The 19848-nt window shown below is 45.9% G+C and overlaps 1 protein-coding gene across 6 annotated transcripts in view; it reads right to left on the bottom strand.

Moving 5' to 3' along the window:
* Nucleotides 1-19848, bottom strand: part of AHDC1 (AT-hook DNA binding motif containing 1) — a 189749-nt gene that overhangs the window by 10047 nt on the left and 159854 nt on the right. For all 6 annotated transcript variants that reach the window (XM_088140142.1, XM_088140143.1, XM_088140145.1 and 3 more), the window contains 3 exons: nt 12127-12164; nt 4933-9995; nt 307-1175 (listed from right to left, as the gene is read on the bottom strand). In XM_088140142.1, the coding sequence (XP_087996268.1) occupies nt 4975-9995; nt 12127-12164 (5059 nt within the window). In that variant the 3' untranslated portion in view covers nt 307-1175; nt 4933-4974. The remainder of the gene's footprint in view (nt 1-306; nt 1176-4932; nt 9996-12126; nt 12165-19848) is intronic.

Here is a 19848-nt window from a genome sequence, read left to right as displayed (position 1 = left end):
TGGTTTTTGCAACAGCACAAGGTAAAAAGGAACATTTCAGTAATAAAGTTAGGAGCACCGGCTGCATTGATCAACAAGTTCCTAGATTTTTTGCAACCTCAGGGTATAAAGTGCTTCATTGCAGTTTTGCTCAGAGACTACAAGAGCATCTATCAACAAGTTTCTAGTCCTTCTAGCAGACATTATACAAAGAACAAGTAGGTGATGGAAGTAGGAAACAGGAAGAGGCAAGACAACCCCCCTCCCCATGGAATGGGAAGAAATGCCAAGGAAAGCAACAAGGGGTGGAGTCACAAATTTACTTACTGGGAGATGGTGGTGGTCTCCAAGATTGATTCACAGACTTGTAAAATCTTCTGGGCTCCCCAAAGAAATTAAGCAACAAAGTTTTTCTTTCTTTCTTTTTTTTTAAAAATGCAAACCAACCAACCAACCACTGGGAGGAAAAAAAGAATTAAAGAAATCTGCACAAAAGGAGGGGAAAATAAGGGAAAGGAGGAGGAGGAGGAGGAGGAGGAGGAGGAGAAGGAAGAGAATGCCAAATCTTCAGTCTTCCTTGATGGGTTTTCACTGGCGTTCATAGATCAGACTGCTTTCCCTCCCCAGCACCTTCCCCCCCCCCACCAAAAAAGCAAAAATTAACGTCCCCTTCCCTCTGGCTGTCCTTGGTTTCTGTCCGTCGCCTTCCAGGGTGTTTCTCGTCTGCATGCTGTGGGCGGGTGGCGGGAGGCTTGGCGGCCCCCGCTTTGCCACTCGACCTGGGTGGCTGCAAGGGTTTTCGATTGTCTTTTTGCTGGGCTGTAGGTTGAGAGCGCGCTTCCCGACAGTCTGCTTCAAAAACTGCCCCCGTGCCGTTATCAAAGAAAGCAAGTTTATTGATTTTTCATAATATTTTCTTTTTTCCTTTTCCTTTCTCTCTTTGTTTTTAAAGAAAGGGGGGTGTTCGTCTCGGTCTCCTTTCCCCTCCTTTCTTTCTTTTTCTCTTTTGTTTTTTGTTTTGTTTTCTTAGAAAAAAAAGCAAATGAACCAACCAAGAAACAAGCGAACAAACAAAAAGATCAGGATTTTTGTTGTTGTTGTTGTGTGTGTGTGGTGGGTTTTTTTTGTTTTGTTTTTGATTTCCATTAAATACAGAACTTGAAAAGTGTTCCAGAGAAAGTGCTGCTAAAGTAGCTCTGAAAGAGAGATTGAGAGAGAAGGGGAGGAAAAAAAAAAACGAGAAAGAAACATATATCAAAACACAGCCCACTCTCGGCAGGGCTCAAGTATTCATTTTGGCGCATGGAACCCAGGGGACCCATTGTCTTTTTGTCCAACAAATCCTTTCACTGGAATCTACAATTTAAAGACCCGTTAAAAAGCACCTACTAAATATTTCCATGCTTATTTAGACCGTCCTCTTTTTTTTAGGGTAGAAGATGGCTCGTTGGCAGTTTGTGCCTCCCGTGGTGGTTTTTTCCTTGAACACTCATTGGCATTGCTTAATTTTAGTCAAGGGATGGCTAAATTTTTACTCTTTATGCGTCTAATTGACCCTTTACCCCATTCCTCCAAGGAGCTCCAGGATGCATATACAGTCTTCCCCATTTTATCCTCACAATAACCCCGTGAGGTAGGCTCGCCTCAGTACCCAAGGACAGACAATATACTTTGTGGCCAAGAAAATCCCTGAGCTCAGCTCTCCACGTTGTAAGTCTAACACACTAAACTTTTTTTTTTTTAACTATGTAGAAATTTTCTTTTTAAAAGCTGTGTGCATATGTGTGAATCCACAATTTAAAGGTGATTCCCAGGCCGGAACATTAGAGGGGTACAGGGGTGCCATGCACATACAAAACTGGGCAGAGCTTTGATTGCTGCCAAATAGACTTTTTGAACATACCCTGTGGACACGCTTGGAGGGGAACATGTGGGTGTCTGCCCTCAAAAAAAGATATTCTTCATTTTTTTCCAGCAGTGTCGTCATATACGGCAGGAGTGATGAACTTGTAACCCTCCAGATGTTGCTGAAGACCAACTCTTGGTCATCCCAGTCAGAGGCAAGAGATCTTGGGAACTGAAGTTCAGCAACGTCTAGAAGTGACCAGGTCCTTCATCTCTGCCGCAAGGCAAAACGGTGACATGAAGACATCACACAGTTTCACTGCAAGCAACCACTGATGTGGAGGGCAGCCAGCACCATGCACCAAACAACCACGTAGAGTGATATTTTAAAATTCTTATTATAGTAGACAGTATTGATGGAGAGAAAAGAACTGAGATACCAGTTCTAGAAGCTTCCACTAGAATGACCAGTTTCAGACTACTCCTTGTGTATTTTAAAGGTTATGCCTAAAATGAGATATATCTAAGGAGATGGTATAGCTATCTCTCAAGACTGGAGGAGGGGCATTATCTTTTCTTCTGCATATCCTCTCCCAATTAAAATAACACAAAGGAAAATTAAAAAGGCAAAGGGGACACTCAGATCAAATCTCGCCACAGTGTTTTAATCCTGCAGTGCTGGTGAACCATCACCCCACCCATGAAATGTGCTTACCACCAACTCAGTGTGTAACGAATGCTTCAGTTTTTCTAGCTGTAGTCCTTTCCAGTGGCCTCCACTGACACAAATTGCTGGATTAATTTTTGTCAACATCACCATTTTTTCTTGGGAAAAAAGGACATGGACCTTCGAAGTGGGGAATAGCCTCTAAAGGCAGATGTACACGTTGCTTGCTTGTATGAGGATATGTGCATTTCAGTTCAATAGCCTGCCTTTCTACGCATAGGGCACTGACAGCAGCTCACTGGCCAATCCTGAACAAAATAGGAAATGCAACTGTTCCCAAAACTCAAAAGGCCTGGCTGAAGGGGAAAGTCTTGATCTGAAGGTGGAAAGAGTGAAAGATAAGTGCAACTCCCAAGGGAACCTATTCCAGAGCTTGGGAGTGACAGAGACCCCGTGAGATTTGGAAGTGAAACCCTTTGTCTCTCGCTCTGCGTGTTTGGAATGTCAAATAGGTGTATCCTGTTATTTCAGAGCTTCTGAACTAGCTTTCAGGAGCCACTGGGATAATCTTTCCAACACTAAATATTATTTATTTGTTTTATTTGCTTTTTTTTCTTTTTTCAATTCGTATCCTGCCTTTCTGCATATAACCCTTTAGGTGGCTAATAAAAGTAATAACAATACAGAAATACAATAGAGCAAATAACTTGTTTACAGCCAGCTTTCCTCACTAATCTCAACCCAAATGCTTAGTTAACAGATGGGAACATCTGAATTAGAAGAGCTGGATGGAGGGCTTCCAAATAGGAGCTGTACATTTATAACCTCTTTCACTGGTGGGTCGTCCTAGTAGTAGATGGAGCTTATTTCTGAAGCAGAAAAGAGGCCACTAGGGCTAGATAGGCATATAGAGGCTGAGGATCATACGCACGATTTAGATTGACCACATTTATCTTCTCGCTCCCTCCACCCCCCAATTTTAGGAGTGTGTTTAAATCAGTGTTTCTCAACCTTGGCAACTTTAAGATGTGTGGACTTCGACTCCCAGAAATGGCTGGCTGGGGAATTCTGGGAGTTGAAGTCCACACATCTTAAAGTTGCCAAGGTTGAGAAACACTAGTTTAAATTATAGCAAAACACAGCTCCCACTGGTAAGGTTCACACCATGCTAAGTGACACCATGGTTTATAAACCACAAAGTCTGGGTTTATGCAAAACACTAAACCCCAAACACAGAAGTAAGTTCTGGTTTAGGACAACATATGAACCTAGGCACTATTTCTACTCCTGAATAAATATATCCTTCATGTAATTTTGGAAGGGTGTTTCTCTGGAAAGGTGTAGCAGGAACATCTGTTGATTGTAGCTACCTGAAGATCCTTTACTGACTGTATTTGCATGACATGCTTACCCATGATTAACTTGACCATGGTTTATGGAACAAATCCACTTTTCTACATTTGCATCATACACTGATGCATAAACTAGCCAGACTGAGTTTGTACAACATGGTAAGTTAAAATGTGGGGCAGAAGGTTTGTGATTCAGCGTGTTTTGCGAACACAGGCATTACATGAGCAATCTTTAGAAAGAATATTGCTAAACAGGGTGGACTTTTTGTGGTCACATCTAAAGTGGTTATTAGTTAATAGAACACTCCCTTTCTTAAGCCTTGCAAAATTACGAGTCGGCATAAATCAAGGGTAACATGGTGTCCTCAAACACCTCACTGGAACCTTCCAGGATCCCTGTTCCACCTAACTGTATTGCTTTTAAAGTTTCTTTTAATTTAAAAAATAAAAATAAAAGCTAGCATGATGCAAAGCAAAGCACCAGTCTAGTCTCCACTTATAGCAATGCCTCTGGACTCCACATTAAGGCCCATAAAGGGAGGTGACTACAGTCCAGAGATTGGTCTGGACATGTGCCCATCTACCACTAAGTCAAAAGATAAAATGGAGCTGGGGCGGGGTGGGGTGGGAGGAGACAGAGGGGAGTGGTGGGGAGCACTCTCACCATTGCTAGGGAACAGCTGCCCAATGTGGCCGTCTTTTTATAATATGCCAAGCCCCTGGTCTTGGCAGCTATTTGTGTGGAGTGCTCATCCCCTGCTTCCAGAACTCCAAATATGCCTGCTAGACCACACGTTGGCCTGGATTGGCTTACCCAAAACCTCCGCCTGCAGTGGGAACGTGCATATTAGCGTCACCTTAAGATCAAACTCCTATCAAAGAGCCATTAGCAAGTGGACATCCGAGTCTGTGCCCCCTGTTAAAAAAGACCCTTCTTAAAACAACCCATAGTGGAACCTGTTTATTTTTTCTCCCAACTGTGCCATGAACCTCTTTGCCAGCCCCATGGGGATGACGATGAGCTGCACGCCCAAGCCCCCTTTGTCCCCACGCCCCCCCTCCCCTCCGAGCTCTTCCTCCAGCACCTACCCTGAAACAAAACCTCGTGTCTGGTTGGCACTTCAGATGACACTACAAGGAGGTGACTGTGAATGTGTCCTCGGGATGCTGCTCTAGCATTGGACCCAAAAACCCGCTCTTCTGGGCTGCGGCCATGATTGGGTGCCCTTGGGGTGCAAAGCTGGGGTACCTATAGTTGTCCTGCAGCGGCAGCATAGAGTCTCTTGGGACCGGGGAGATATTCAAGTCGTTCATCAAGGGGCAAATGTAGGCTCCTCGGTGGTGAGCCCTTGCCATGTCCATGGGCTCCTTCTCGCTCTTAGAAGGGTTGCTGCTGGGGGGGCTGGTCAAGTGGGGGTTGAGGCAAGAGGCCTCAGGGCTCCTCCCCATGAAGTCTACCAGCATGCCCACCCCAGCTTTGTTGTCATAGGGAGGGCTGCGGGTGCTGGCGGTGGGGGAATACCAATAGCTAGGGTTTTTACAGCTGGGAGAATCATAGTGTGGCTGAGACATGGAGAGGTCCCGGCAGGTCATGTGGGCGGCCGAGTGGGGCAAGCCACCCACCCCTGGCAGACCATGTTTGAGTGAGTCGCAGGCCGGAAGCTTCCTGATGTCACTGGGCCGTAAGTCCTCTTTAAAGGCCAGGGTTGGGGAGCAGTTGGGCGAGAACGCTTTCTGTAAGCTGGCTTCAAACACAGTCTGCTGAGGGGGTGGGGCAGCCAGCTGGTGGGGCAGGGCAGGGAAATGCTTGTTCTCCAGGTCTGCCTGCCCCAGGCTGGGGGAGTCGCTCTGGAACCCTTGCCCAAAGGTGCCGTCCGAAGGGGTGGAGGGATTCATAGAGTAGGGCCCGGTGTAGTCACACGGGTCTCGTTCACTGAGCCCAAAGCTCCGGGACTGGGAAGGCAGTGGGGACATACTGCTGTCGCCACTGTAGTAGTCCAGCCCCAAATCTGTGCTGTCTTGAAACAGCGGGTTCACCGGCTGGGATTTGGTGGGAAACTTAGCTTTGCCCGTGCCTCTTTCCTTTTTGGAGGCACAGGCACCCCGGGAACCCCGGGGCTGCCTAGCACCAGTCCCCCTCTTGGAGGGATAGCCCCCCGTGGAGAAACTGAGATGGGCAGCATCAAATATGTCCACTTTCTTTCGCCTGCCACGTCCCGGCTTGGTGCTGCTTTGGAATAAAACGCTCTGGTTCCAGTTATAACCTGGGGCTGAAGAGGACTCGTTCCAGTCCATCATCAACTTCTCCAAGCTAGAGAGACTGGACTGCCCCTCGCTAGACGAAGCCTCGCTGTTGGCCCTTCTGTAGCCCGCTGGCTGGTTGAACTGGGTACTGTCAGAGGAGGATTCAGAGAAGGTCTCCGAGACTGTCTGTTGCTTGGCCTTCTGGGGTGTATAGTTGGAGATGTCTAGGATGACGTTGGGTTCGTTGATGTGGCAGTCAAAGCCCGGGTTGTAGAGTTGACTGAAGGCCTCAGAGTTCCAGTCCAGGCTGCCATAGCCTTGCCGGAAAGCCCACTGAGAGGCGCTAGGAAACTGCCTACAGTTCTCCGGTGAGGGCTGGAAGGAGACTGAACTCTTAGGGACCATGTAACCCCCTGGGGACACAGTGCTTGCCCGGCTGTCACACCTCATGGGTGTGTGAGAGGAGCTGGAGAACTGGCTGGGATCTGAGCTGTTGAAGAAAGAGGGCTTACTCAATGGCATGCTGGGCCCTGACGTCTGCTGGGTATAGCTGGCACTGTGGGCACTGCTTGGGGAGGAGGGCAGGCTGTTGCCACTGCCATAGGTGAAGCTACAGTCCTTGTTGTTGGGACAGTCTTGCGTGGCGTGGTAAGGCTTCCCTTGCTGAAACAAGCTGGCAGGAGTCACACTTTGCCCTCCAGTGCTGCCATAGCTGCCATATTGTGCATAGCTGGAGGCTGTGGTAGAGTGAGTAGTGGGAGACCTGGAGACAGCTGAGAGAGGTGCCAGCTTCTGGAATGTGTCTGGGTCACGGCACTCAGAGGCAGCCTGAGACAGGTTGTAGCCTGTTGCTCTGTTGGGAGGGAACGATTGCCGGCTGACTGTGTGGAAGGGCACCTCGCTAGTGGCGGTGGTGGTGGTGGAAGAGGGTGTGGCTTTCCCACCCCGGCTTGAGTAGGATGCCATGCCTCTCTGGGTTGCAATAGCGTTGGGAGGGGCTGTATATGTGGTTGAAGATTTTCGTGATGCAGAGCGAGAATTGGAGAGGGCAAAGTCCAACAGGTCAGAGGAGTCATCTGAATCCAAGAGGGAGCGGAAATAGCCTGTGAAAAGGCTCTGCCTTTCCTGGCTTAGTTCAGACTGGGATGAGGGATTGCTCCCCCCATAAAAACCAGTTCGGTTTGAAGAACTTGACTCCACTGTTGAAGAGTGGAAGGTCCGGGAGTCGGTGCCTTGATAGCTGCAATTCCTGTTGGCTTGACTGGAAAGGTGTCCTTGGTGGGACATCCAAAGACTTTCTTTTTCTCCACACCATTCTGAGGACCCATCACTGAAGTTCTGGCCAGGGTTCTGCTCAGGAAACAGGACCCCATTTTTGCGAGATCGCCTCTTTCTTTTGGGCTTTTCCATGGGGTCAGGCTCTGGACGGCCTCTTTTCCGTGGATGAGTGGGGTCAGCATGCATGGCTGTCCCCAGAACCCCCTTTTTCTTTTTACCGATGCCTTCAAAGAAATCACTAAAGGAGCAACGGGAGGAACGGGCTGAATGGCTCCCTCCACGCCCAAACCCGCCTCCTTTGCCACCTCGTCTGCGGAAGCCTTGAACTCGGTGCAAAAAGTGGGAGATACTTTGAGTGTCAGGAGCCTGGTGGATGGAGTCTGGCTCACTTGGGGTCCAGCAGCGGGGTGGGGAGCAACGAGCTGAGCATTGGCTCTGGCGGTTGAGAAAGGCTAGCTTTGCCAGAACATCTGAATAGTCCGCCTTGCTGTCATTGGTGTCTGCAACGTAAGAGGGCTGTGGTGATGCCAATTTCTGTTTCCTCCTCCTCCGCTTTTTCACTTCTGGGGCAGGCTCCTTAGGTTTGCAGGGGCCAAGCATCAGGTTTTTGGGGGGCCTCCCCCGCTTGCGCTTCAGGATGATTGGCATTTCTCCTGGAGGAAAGACCACTACCACATTCCGGCCATTGTTTTTCATCTTCAGCAGTGGAGTGGGCTCTACAGAGGGGCAGGATGTGACCTCTTTGCCTTCTAGATTTAAGTTGCTATTGAGAGAGGACACTTTGTACGTAGTCTTATTCCTCCTCCCAAGAGAGACAGGAATCTTGGCCATCTTCACCACCATCCGACGTATGCCACGGCATTTAGGCTTTGGGGGATTCAGGATGGCAACAGCCTTCTGGCCATCTTCAGGCTCCAAAGTGGAAACAATGGGATCTGCTACATCTGCTGCAATGGTTGTCACTTGCATCCTGCGTTCTTCTGGTTGCGCCATGACCATCTCCACTGGTACAGCCATGGGGAGGACTTGGGTCTCAGTGACAATCTCTGCTCGCTGCCCTCGGCCTCCCCTTCTCCGACGACAGAGAATCTTTGGTTTATCTGTTCTACGTAGAGCATATTTCCTGTGATCATCCCTTCCCCGCCCAGCCCCTCGCCTTACCACTCCTCTTAAGGAGCAGCCTCCAAGGCGGGCTCCAGGTTGTAATGAGTGTGCTCCTGAAGACTCCTCTGTCCCCAGATGGGGCTGGGAGTCTAGCAACTTGGGCAAAGGGGCTAGCAGTTGAGCCTCTGGATCCAGAAGCTGGGGTTGGGAGTCAAGCAACTGGTGGTCCAGGGTCCCTAAAGACTGGAGCCCTAGAGGCTCAGAAAGGGGTTCTAGGGACTGGAGTGATAGCGACTCAGAAAGAGGTTCCAAAGTCTGAAGCTCCAGAGGCTCTAGAGTCTGCAGCCCCAGTGGGGCAGGCAAGGGATCCACTGTCTGCAGGGCCAATGGTTCTGGAGGAGGCTCTAGAGACTTAGAATCTACTAGCTGGGGCTGGTGTTCTAGAGACTGTGAGCCAATTAATTGAGACCTTGACTCTGCCCCTTGGCTTTGTAGCAGCTGACGGTGGGATTCTGGATGTTGATGATCTAATAACTGAGGCCCTGGGCAGGCCAGAGATGCCAGTTCACTCAGGATATCTGTATTGGCTAGTTCAGGATAATCGGTAGTCTCAGACTCTGAGCTGCTAGCTTCATCAAGGCTACTAGGAACCTTCAGAACAGGACTACTCTGGCTGATTTGGTCCTGGGCACCTTGAGTGTCCCCCTCTGTTTCTCCCACATAATGGCTAGGCTGGGTCTGCTTGAGGAGCTCAGCTTTGGTGCTGCTTTGCACAGCCAGCTCCTCAGGACTGCGGATGCTGTTGGCCAGCATGGGAGAGGAGTAGAAGCTATAATGAAGACCTTGTCCCCGGCCTTCCTCGCTAAGTGGCAGATGGCTGTCAAATTGCAAACCACTGCAGTCTAGGTGAACACCACAGCTCTTCAGGTCCTGGGAGAGTCGGTCAATATCCTTCATAATGTCTATGAGCTGCACCACAGGGTAGAGGTTGATTCTGCCGTTGCCACACTTGCTTTTCAACAGTGAGATGATACTATCAATGTTACACCTCCCTGAGGCCAACGTGGCATTGGAGAAGGTTTTGGCAGCTCTATCCTGTATGGTTGTTTCCTCCAAGTCTTGGACGTCAGCAGGGCAGGCAGGAACACTGGCTGCCAGCAAGTCTTCGGACTTGCTGCTGCTCTGGATATGGAGGCTTCTGAACCGCTCAGCTGTCTCTGTATGATGTAAGGAGCTGGATTTGAGCTCCTGACCTAACACAGTGCAAGAACCTTCTGGGAAGCTGAGCATGCTATACGACAAGGCTTTCTCTGCCAGGCACACTGATGACTTTTGACCAGGATGTCCTGACTGGTAGAACTTTGGCTCTTGGGTGTAGTCAGAAGAGGAAGTGCTGCGCAGAGCACCTCCTGTTGACAGTACTGGTGACCCTTGGGATTTCAGGCGCTTCCTCAACTCATCTTCACTAGCATGCCTCTTGGTGGAACAATTGCTTGGATGGACATCTGTAAATGTGGTGCCTGGGCCTGGAACAGGAAGAGGGAAGATGTTAAGCTCCTTTGCAGCTGCTCTGGGGTTGCCACCAAGACTGAAATATCCATTTTCTATTCCCCTCTTTTCCTTGTGAAATGAAGAAATGGTAAACCTATGTTGCAAGGTCACCCCATGGGACATTTCTCTAGCTCTTCTCTACACATCTCAGTGTTGCTACTGAGGGTAGAAAAAACACCAAGGGATAACATTACAAGCTAGGTCAAGCATTCCTATACATTATAAAAGAAATCAGTATATTGCCTATTTTGAGTTCTCCTGTACTACTTAATATGTTGACCTTCCAAACTGGAGTACCATTTTTGGCACCTTTCCCACCAGTCTACTTGCATTGTATATCTTAAAGGTTGGAACTGGGTTTTTATAATGTGTTTTATGTGGTTACCATTTGGCTGATTTAGCCAGGGTAGAGGAGATGCTGTAAGAAAGGAGTAGGTGCAACCTCCAAGCATTCTTCTCCTTCAGCAATGACTGGGGGCAGAATGCTGTTATTCCCTCATCTTGAGGGAGCTGCGTAGAAATCGCAGATGAGACTATCTACACATGCAGTTCCAGCAAGCCTATGCTGTTGCCTTCATTGTTAGAAAGTGGGTGAACATTGCCCTGAAAGTATCTAGCATACCAATATTTTGTCCCTATGAAAAACTTATAGGGTGGTCTTGCTCCCTGGTCTAAAAAGTTAGGAGACCTTCTACTGTTATCTGCATGCTGGCTTTACTGGTTTCTCAGCTTCACAGAAGCTGGATTTTGTAAGCTGAAAACTCTATCCCCCTTCCACGATGTCATTATGCGCAATGTGGGTTATGCAGGTAGAATTATATAATAGAGAAATTTTCCCAACATGACGACTTCCAGAGGTCTCATCTACAACACCCATCATCCATTGTTTCTGACCACAGTGCCCAGGAATGATGGGAGTTGGAGTATGATACTTAGGGAGTGCCAAACTGGGGAAAATTAAGAGGTAAGGAAGAAAAGAAGGGAGTGAAACAACGATCTAATCGTGGCCTTGTATTAGTTAAAATATGCCTCAAGTGCTTTACAGCTTACATTTAAGTTCCCATGTGCCCTTTAGCGTTAACAAGGAGAAGTGGCCTTGTCACAAAGCAAGGTGACACATATTATGGATGCCTTGAATGGTGACAAAGTCGGAGGCAGGAAGGTCTAATGGCCACAAAGGGCACAGTTTACCAGGAAGTTCTCTTGTGAGAACTCCACAGAAATAAGTGCAAGAGCTCTTCCCTGCAGTGGTCTCATTTCTAGCAAAGGTGAGATTCCTGGTGGATAATGCCCAGGATAAATGAGCAGAACAATGATATCTGGGACTGTCATTCCAGGATCATGACCTAATATGAACATGCTGGCATCATGTTCTGTCTCCATGAGGTAGGCATGGGTTAGGTCTGTTAAGAGGCATGTTCTCCTTCAGACTAGTAATTAGGCACTACATCAAAAGATCTGAACCTCAGCCCATGAGGACCATGCTCTGCTGACATATGAGAGAAGAAGAGAAGGATGGGGATGTGGAATAGAAGGGAATGGTGCCACTATTATAGGGGTTCCTTGAGCATGGAAAACACTTGGAAAACTGGTTGGAGCTGTATATATTAGTGCATGAGAGCTAGAAAGCTTCTAGTATTCCCCATTTGTACTATAGCTCATCAGAGATTCCTGCTCCCCTCTTTAGATCAGGGAAGACCATGTTGAATCCAAGTATATGGAGGTCCAGAAAGAGTCTCTGCAGAGTGGGGAATACAAGGTCATTGGTGCAAGATTAGAAGGGCAAACAATGTCTTTACTCAAGAATTGGGGTCACAAATGATATCCAAGATCTCCCTATGACTACATATTCATACATCACAAAGCATTCCCAAAGGTAACTAGATGCTATTTGAGACAACATCAACCACATAATATAACATTTCCCCCAAGTGCAAGGAAGTAAATGCTGTAAACACAGGTTGTGCTGCACACAAAATGCTAGGGAAACCCAAGTGTGACAAGCTGCTTGCACCTAAGAGCCCTGAAACTACTTCCATACTTGTTTGTTCCACTGCTATCTCCTGGGGGCAGGGGGGAACATAAAGTCCATATTTCACAACTCACCTTCTGTTTTGCTGCTCCTGCTATTACACTTGAATTCTCTGTGGAGAAGAAGGGGAAAAAATCATCAACCAGTGTTTAGCCTGGCTTGGTCTAGTCAACTTACCAACCTCACTGCATGTGAAAGGATCCCAGTGCCTAATGGAAGGCTATACCAATGACACCTTGGTTTTGTTCTGCTGCAGAGCAAGGTTGGCACAAATCAGGGTCTATCTCTATTTAAAGACTCTTGCCTCAACAATAGGGCCAGAAATATGGCTAGATCTAGAGAATATATTATCTTGCTTAGCACCCCCAGATCAGTTGCAGATGGCCAAAGGACAACAAACCAGTAGAAGGTACTACTCTCTGGCTCAAGCAATAATGGCTTTGCCAATCCTGGGGCTTCATGTTGCTGACTAATCACAAGCATTCCTTTCTATGCAGGAAGAAATCCACGACAGCTTAGAAAGACCCAGTCTAAGATTATGAGGTTCCTTGTTTAAGGATCTGAAGTTGCTATAACAATCATTCCCCCGGTATCACAGTTTATTCCTAAACTACATTTGCCTCTTTCTTCCTTGCCTCCTAATTCCACATCCCATACCATTTCTACCCTGGACAGAGCAGCTAGAAACTTCACAACACACTGTGAGATGCCAAGTGCTCCATTAGATCTGCTGGACTTGATTGTCCTCCATTCAAAGTGAGAGAGACCAGGGATCCAGAGACAGGAGGACACTGACCACGGTAGCTCAGAATTCAGCAGAAGCATTGAAACAAAGTGGTCAACTTGCAGTGAAGATACTAGTTTAGCAACTTGCAAACCTTAAGTTCTCAAGAACATTCTAAGTCAGCCTTTCCCATCCTGGCAACTTCCATATGGTTAAACTACAATTCTCAACATCTCTGGGTATACCAGCTGGGGCTTATGACAACTGCACCCATCTGAAAAATAGGGCAGGCTGCTATATAATAATAGGATGCTCATTCTCTCAGTCCCTAGGTATAGCACCCCAGAAGTGAGATAATTCAATGGTGGTGAAGGTGAAGAAGGTGATTGCAAAGGTTGATGACATTAGTTTTAAAAAATTAAGGGTGGGGAAAACTGCCTAAATAGTCCAGGGGTGCTGATGAATGGTTTTGAGGATATATGAGACATTAGGAGAATAAAATAGGAGTGGCTATCTGCCTGATGCTGCAAAACTGGAGCATTTCACTCTAAATATTTGGTAGCAGTTTCCACTTGAGATTTTGATTATTGTCCCACCTGGGCAGAATGCCCTGACTGCTGTTTTCTGTACTTTTTTGCACTCTCACACAACGGAGTCTTCAAAAGCTCATGTATTTTAATAGAATCCATCATTAAGGTACATGGCCCTGACACTGCTTTGAACATCCTCATTCCTCACCAAAAACACCAGGCGGGCCAAAACAGATGTGATGTGGGAAACCGGATTTATTGTTGATTTTTAAAACATCTAAAGCAAGTGCAGAACACTCTGGTTTCAACTGGGACAACAGTGCTGGGAGTTTTTTGGGTTTTTTTTTTTAAATACACCCCCCTGCTGCTGTTTTTCCAATCTAAAAATCTGTTTTTTCTTTTTTGCAAGACAGACAGACAGACAGAGGCACGATACAGATACCTTTTTTTTTTTCAGCTGCAAAATGAAAAGCAGCTTCGTGGGGGTAGGAGGAGAGGTGTTAAATGGAGAAAACAGCAGGGGGAAAATGCTAAACACCCGTATCTCCTGGGACTCTTTAAAGATGGTGGGAGGTTTGATCACAGCCTGTTTGGAGTTTGAGAGTCACAGGGAATAAAATCCTTTTAAAATCCAACTGCCATGAAGATCCTGAATTAAATTTATTCTCCAAAACAAGGGCTGTTCCCCTCCACAAGGATTTCAGCAACTTTGCAGGCTTACTCAGAAGTCAGCCGTGTAGGCTACACCCTAGCAAATGCACTGTGCTGTTATGTAGACCAAGGCACCTTGTATCATTCTGCTTGTATTTACACTTGGATGACTTAAGATCAGGGAAGGGAGAGAAATGCAAGGATGCCATTGCAACCCAGCAGAGATGCTATCTTGCGCTAGTAGGCAACAATTCAACTGGGTAGCTTTTATCTCATGGAGAAGCAGTCATGGGGAAAAAGGAAATTGTTTGGTCTGCTATTTATCTATTAAAAGCATAGAACTTCTTGGGGGGCATATCCCGGATACAAGTGGGGACCCCATCTTCTAATTCAACACATGTCTATGGAGTAAGGACACAACCAGCTGCGATCATGTGAAATCGGGATGGTGGGCATCCCAGATCAACGAGAAGAACCAGAGTAGTCACCTTTGGCTGAAGGCTTTGAGTAGCCTGTCTCCACTAGGTGTCTCTGATGAGCCACAGAATTCCTTCCAAGTCTGTGAAATGGTTAAAACCCCTCCCAAAGTTATTTCTACTCCCTTGTTTAAACTTTCTGACCTGGCTGTTCTACTACTCTGGTCTGACCAAAAAAAAAAAAGGCAACCTTTGTGCATTTGCCTTTTGTGTGTATGTGTGCATGTGCGCAACAGCCGAAGGGCAGCCTGCTGAAACCTGGCTGAGAAAGCATGCACCTGGCACTAAGGTTTTAAAAATGGATCAGTTACACCGGTCTGCACCTCCCCTCGCCTGGGGTCTAGAAGGAAGAAAGGAAGGACAGATGGGAGCTGCTGAGAGAAAGAATGGAAGTTCTTTGTTTGCAGTTTTCTTATTGGCAGAGAGAAAGGGAGGGGGGATGACAAAATACTCCATTTAGGCCAAGACCTGAAGGTTTTGCCTCAGAGTTAACACAGACAGTTCCTACATCCTCCTGAAGCTTCCCCCCCCCCCGCTTAAGAAAGTCCCTTTCCCCTGACTGCTCAAAGATTATGGTGACCTAACTGTTCTAGGTAGCAGACCTTTTTTGATGCTTTCGAGTCAGCGTTGTCTCCTGGCGACTGCCTGGACAAGTCCCTGCAGTTTTCTTGGCAAGGTTTCAGAAGTGGTTTGCCATTGCCTCCTTCCTAGGGCTGAGAGAGAGGGACTGGCTCAAGGTCACCCAGCTGGCTTTGTGCCTAAGGAACTCACTGTCTCCTGGTTTCCAGCCTGATGCCTTAACCACTACACCAAACTGGCTCTCATAGCAGACCTTTGCTGAGACCAAAATGGGGCAGACCATGAATAGCTGAGTAGGTTTCCAGCTCAGACAGACGTCAAATAATGATCCTTTTTTAAGGCTGGACTCTCCCTAAAGTCCTCAGCCCTAGATAATTTGGGGCTGCTGAAAGAGGTTTGCATGACAAGAATGTTCCTTAATAGAAAAACATGTTCTGCTGTCAGGAGCCTTCTGCTTCTCACCTCTAGATGTTGCTTTGTAGGGAGAACTTTCCGTCATACCAACTCCCACTTGTAGACATTGTGGTAGGAGAGCCATGTTAGTCCATGGTAGTAAAAGATCAGGAGGAGTCTGGTAGCACCTTTTCCGACTAAAAAAAATTACTAAAAACAAAGCTTATGCTGATTAATAAAATCTGTTAGCTGAAAAAGATGCTACCAGACTTCTGATTTTTTGTAACCACTACTTGGTGCCTGAAGTGGTATGACCTAGAGAAGGTGACAGGTTCTATAGAAATGGGGTCCAAATGTGAAGTGGATTTCCTAGCAAACAAGAGCTAAATTAGGTCCTATACATTTAAGTGACTATTTCTTCCCCCATTCTTTAATAATCTAGCATCAGTGACTGTAATAAAATTAATACAAAATCTAGCATTAGCCACAGCTATAGTATGGTCCCTCTCTGATCAACTGAGGGAATGGAAGAGGCAACAGATGGAGGAGGATTATCATCCATCCATCCATCCATCCATCCATCCATCCATCCATCCATCCATCCACTGCTCTGATTGCTACTGGCTCTGAGCAACCAATTGTTGTAAGAAAGATTGTAACATCAACAAACAAATAATAACATCCAACAATCAGAAGTCTCACTTCTACACCAGGAAAACAAAACTCAATTAAAAACAAACACCCATGCTGTAAGAAAGAACAAGGTTATAGCACATATATCCCCAAGCCTTGCTAGGACAGCCAGGTTTTGATAGCATTTCTGAAACTCAGCAGAGTTGGAGACCTTACAGATCTCAGCAGGGGATGTAATGCCAGAGAAAGGGGGCAACAGTTGAAAGGGCCTGCCTTCACGGTCTTTGCTGACAACATTCCCCAAATGAAGGGACCCAGAAGGAGTCCCTTCTCCCAGATCTTATTGGACAAGAAGAAACAGTTGGGAGGAGGAGATGCTGAAGGTATCTATATCCTGACCCATGTAGGATGCCATCTCTACCCTGGCTAGGTTTGGTTCAAGTTACAATCCAATCTGGACATCACCAGGTTGGTGAAGGCTGCTACAGAGCATAAATTTTAGAAAAAGGTATTTCTGGAAGAAAGCAATGGCAAAGCACTTATGTGTAGCTGTCAAGATGAGTCAATGTAGATCACCAGAAATCAGGGCTCGGAGGAGACTTTGTTTTCCTGCAACAAGGACATTTATGCCATTGAAACTCAGTCTCAGCAGCTGTTTTTCAAATTGTTTATTTGTATAAAAAACACAAATCCTGCAACCCTCCATTGAGTCACATATGCCCCTTTAGACAATTATGGGTTGCTGCTGTGCACGTGATGTTCTCCATAGCAGAACTTGGGAATGACTTTAATGCACACTCTATCCTTTCAATAGACATAAACTATTTTTCATGGGCTTGTAATAACACTTGTGCACACACCCAAAATTTTACTAATCAAGTAGTCCATACTGGTATTTGCTTCAGGAAGATAAGATTAGCTGGCCTTTTGGTCACATGTGAATACAACAGGAGAAAGCTTCCACATAATTATGGATCTAGTAGCATTTTGCATTCAGACAACCAAGATTTCTTAATACCCTGCTCTCTGCCAGTTCAGCTCAAATCCTGAGGTGTTTATCAGAGTCCAACCACAGAATCTTCAGGGACAATATCAGAGTAACTTAGTACTGGAAAAACAGAAAACTGCCTTATGCTAAGTTAGTTACTTGTTCATCTGGAGCAGCGTTATCTCCTCTAGGTTTCCTCAATTCTTTTGCAGCTCAGGGCCACATTCAATCTTTTGAGTAGCATGCAGAGGGCTACACTTCAAAAAAGAGCATGGAACAGGACAAAAGCAACATGTAATTTTAATTTTGTAAGTTATTAATTCAGCATCACTGATATTACTTCCTGTACATGTAATAGGTTTCTCTCTTCTCTCACCTCAAAATTACATGTTTAGGGTAACTTTTTAAATTACATTTTGGAATGGCTTCAGCTTCAGGCAGGGGACTTTCCCATCAACCTCTTCCTTTCAGTGGGGAATCTACAGGATTGGCATGGAGAGGCTCCCCATGATTTCCTACAATCTAAGACTGCTGGATTCTGCCTTATCTTCTAAGTCAAGGCTGACACAAGAAGTTGCCTTTTGCTCAGACTATTGGCTGAGCTCACTCAGTACAGTAACAAGAAAAGTAAAATGGTAGCCACGGTATACATGAGAAAATACATTCAAAAATCCTTGAGGCAATACCTTTATTAGCCCAACAGAAGGCTCGCACAACACTTGAAATTTTCTGAAAGATAGTCATGTTCATCTCTTGCAGCAAAAGCAACAAAGAACCTGAAATATTGATTTATTATCTCCTAAGCATTCATCCATCTAATGAAATGTATTGCAACCTACAGAAGTTTGCAACAGCTGAAAGCCTTCAAGTTTCCAAGAAGGTAAGTTAGTTCAAATCCAGATTGTCCTATTTTAAATAAGGAGGGTCCAGTAATCAGTTGCTTGTTTCTTCTTCTCAGTAAGCTTTCGGAAATTCGCTGTGTTACTGAACACCAGTTCCACATCCGATATGATCTAGGATGAATGTCTGGAAACAACTCACTATAGCTGTGGCCTGAATCCCAGCCACGATTTGTCCACCCTATTCCTCCAACGAAGAGAGATTTTTAAAAAAATGCAATTATTCTGTAAACTTTCTATTGATCCAATCAAGTTATTGTCCCAACAGGGCTCAGCAATGCATAGCCGGACAAGCAGCTACTCCCAAAGGTTTCAGCAGATGTCTTTCCCGTGACCTGCTATCTGATCTTTCTAACCTGAGATGCAAGAACTGCTCTACTACAGTCTCCACCCACTAAAGCACTTGAGTAGCAAAGGATCGATAAAGTTTGCAGTAACATGCTAAACTTTTAATAAATTTCAATGAACAAATGCATGCACGTTGAAAGTTCACATTTCATAACAGGCCAGGTTATGTAGCAGTGTTTTTAAAACAAAAATAGCATATTGGGCAGTTACGGATGGTACAAGTTATGAATAAGAGACAGACTGGCACAAAGTAGACTAAATCGGGCACGCAGTGTGAAAAGGGTTCCCCCCATTGCAGGCAGGTAGCGCCCCCTGAGATCTCTCGTCTCCTTCCCCACAGGCACTTCTCATTTTTGCCTCTGAGAGTTGCACCACAATCGTTAGTTATTATTATTCATGGCTATCATTATTCACAGTGGTCAGTGCTTTGACTTTAGGATGTCATCAGGGAGGGAGGGAGGGAATTTTTAGCAGATTTCCCCCTTCCTTCTTTTTTCCCCTGGGAGGGGATTTTAATGGGGCCTATTTATCAAAGGCTTAAACTCTATATATTTTTCATTGCCTGCTGATCTGTTGGTGATACTGTATAATCTTGAGGGGGTGAGGTCCAGCGATGGTCCAAAAAAACCCAAAAACAAATGAACCCCCCCATTGCTTACCCTTATCCCCTTTTAAAGCTTAACATAGTGACTCTGTTGTACGTTCCTATAAAAATCTTTTAAGTCTTATCCGTAAACACTTGACAGTAAGACGAATACACAGTCTAGACATCTTCATCCCACTCTTGTATTCACGCACATACATAACATACGTGGAGCCAAGTGGGAGCAAAACAGTGAGGCAGCTAAATCTTCTTTCAGCCTTGAAGACCATGACTGTACCTGCCATATACAGAGCATACAAAATATCGCTTGAGTTGAGGGTACAGATGGAGGTCTACATCTGCTCTCTACCAGTTTTACTTATATTCAGCAATTCCAAAGTTGGCATTGTTCTGCTATTTTTTCTAGAATTCCTTTATACTTCTTGTAGGTTCCCCTAGCATTAGCAGTCTGTATTTATTTTCCTTAATCTTCCCTAATGTATGCATTTCTGTAAACATCTTTCCCTAATGCATATGCTTTTGTGTGCAATCTCTGAGTTGCAAAATGCAGCACAGAATTCAGAGATGTCCAGGAACTTTATAATTAGTCCAAGTCTTCCTAATCAGACCTGGGGTTCATTATTTGCTCACCCCAGGATGCATCCTGGCCAAGCTTGTCAAGAACTCTAGGACTAAGGGCTGTACATTTTCTGGGCTTGAGAAATGAGTGTGGAACATCACATGGTGTGGTTGGGCAACATAATGCTTCCAGTTCAGCTAGGCTTGGTATGAATAATGAGCAAGGCCCAACAGTGGATTAATAAGGAAAGTAGGATATCCCAGGATGAATAATCAAAGCACCACCAGTCTGAAAAATAGTTAACGTGGTTGCAAAGTGCATTCTCAGTCACCCCCAAGTTGCAACTTGTTGGGTGTGAATGGAACCACTTGGATTCCTTCTTCCTTATCTGCTCACCTAAACTCAGGACCAG

This window comes from Python bivittatus, unplaced genomic scaffold (assembly GCF_059951505.1).
Source record: "Python bivittatus isolate LINGU-HERP-01145 unplaced genomic scaffold, Pbiv_v1 ctg000310_np1212, whole genome shotgun sequence".
Classification (NCBI taxonomy): domain Eukaryota; kingdom Metazoa; phylum Chordata; class Lepidosauria; order Squamata; family Pythonidae; genus Python; species Python bivittatus.
The sequence above is the reverse complement of the archived record's forward strand: the minus strand, read 5'-3'. Positions and strand labels throughout refer to the sequence as shown.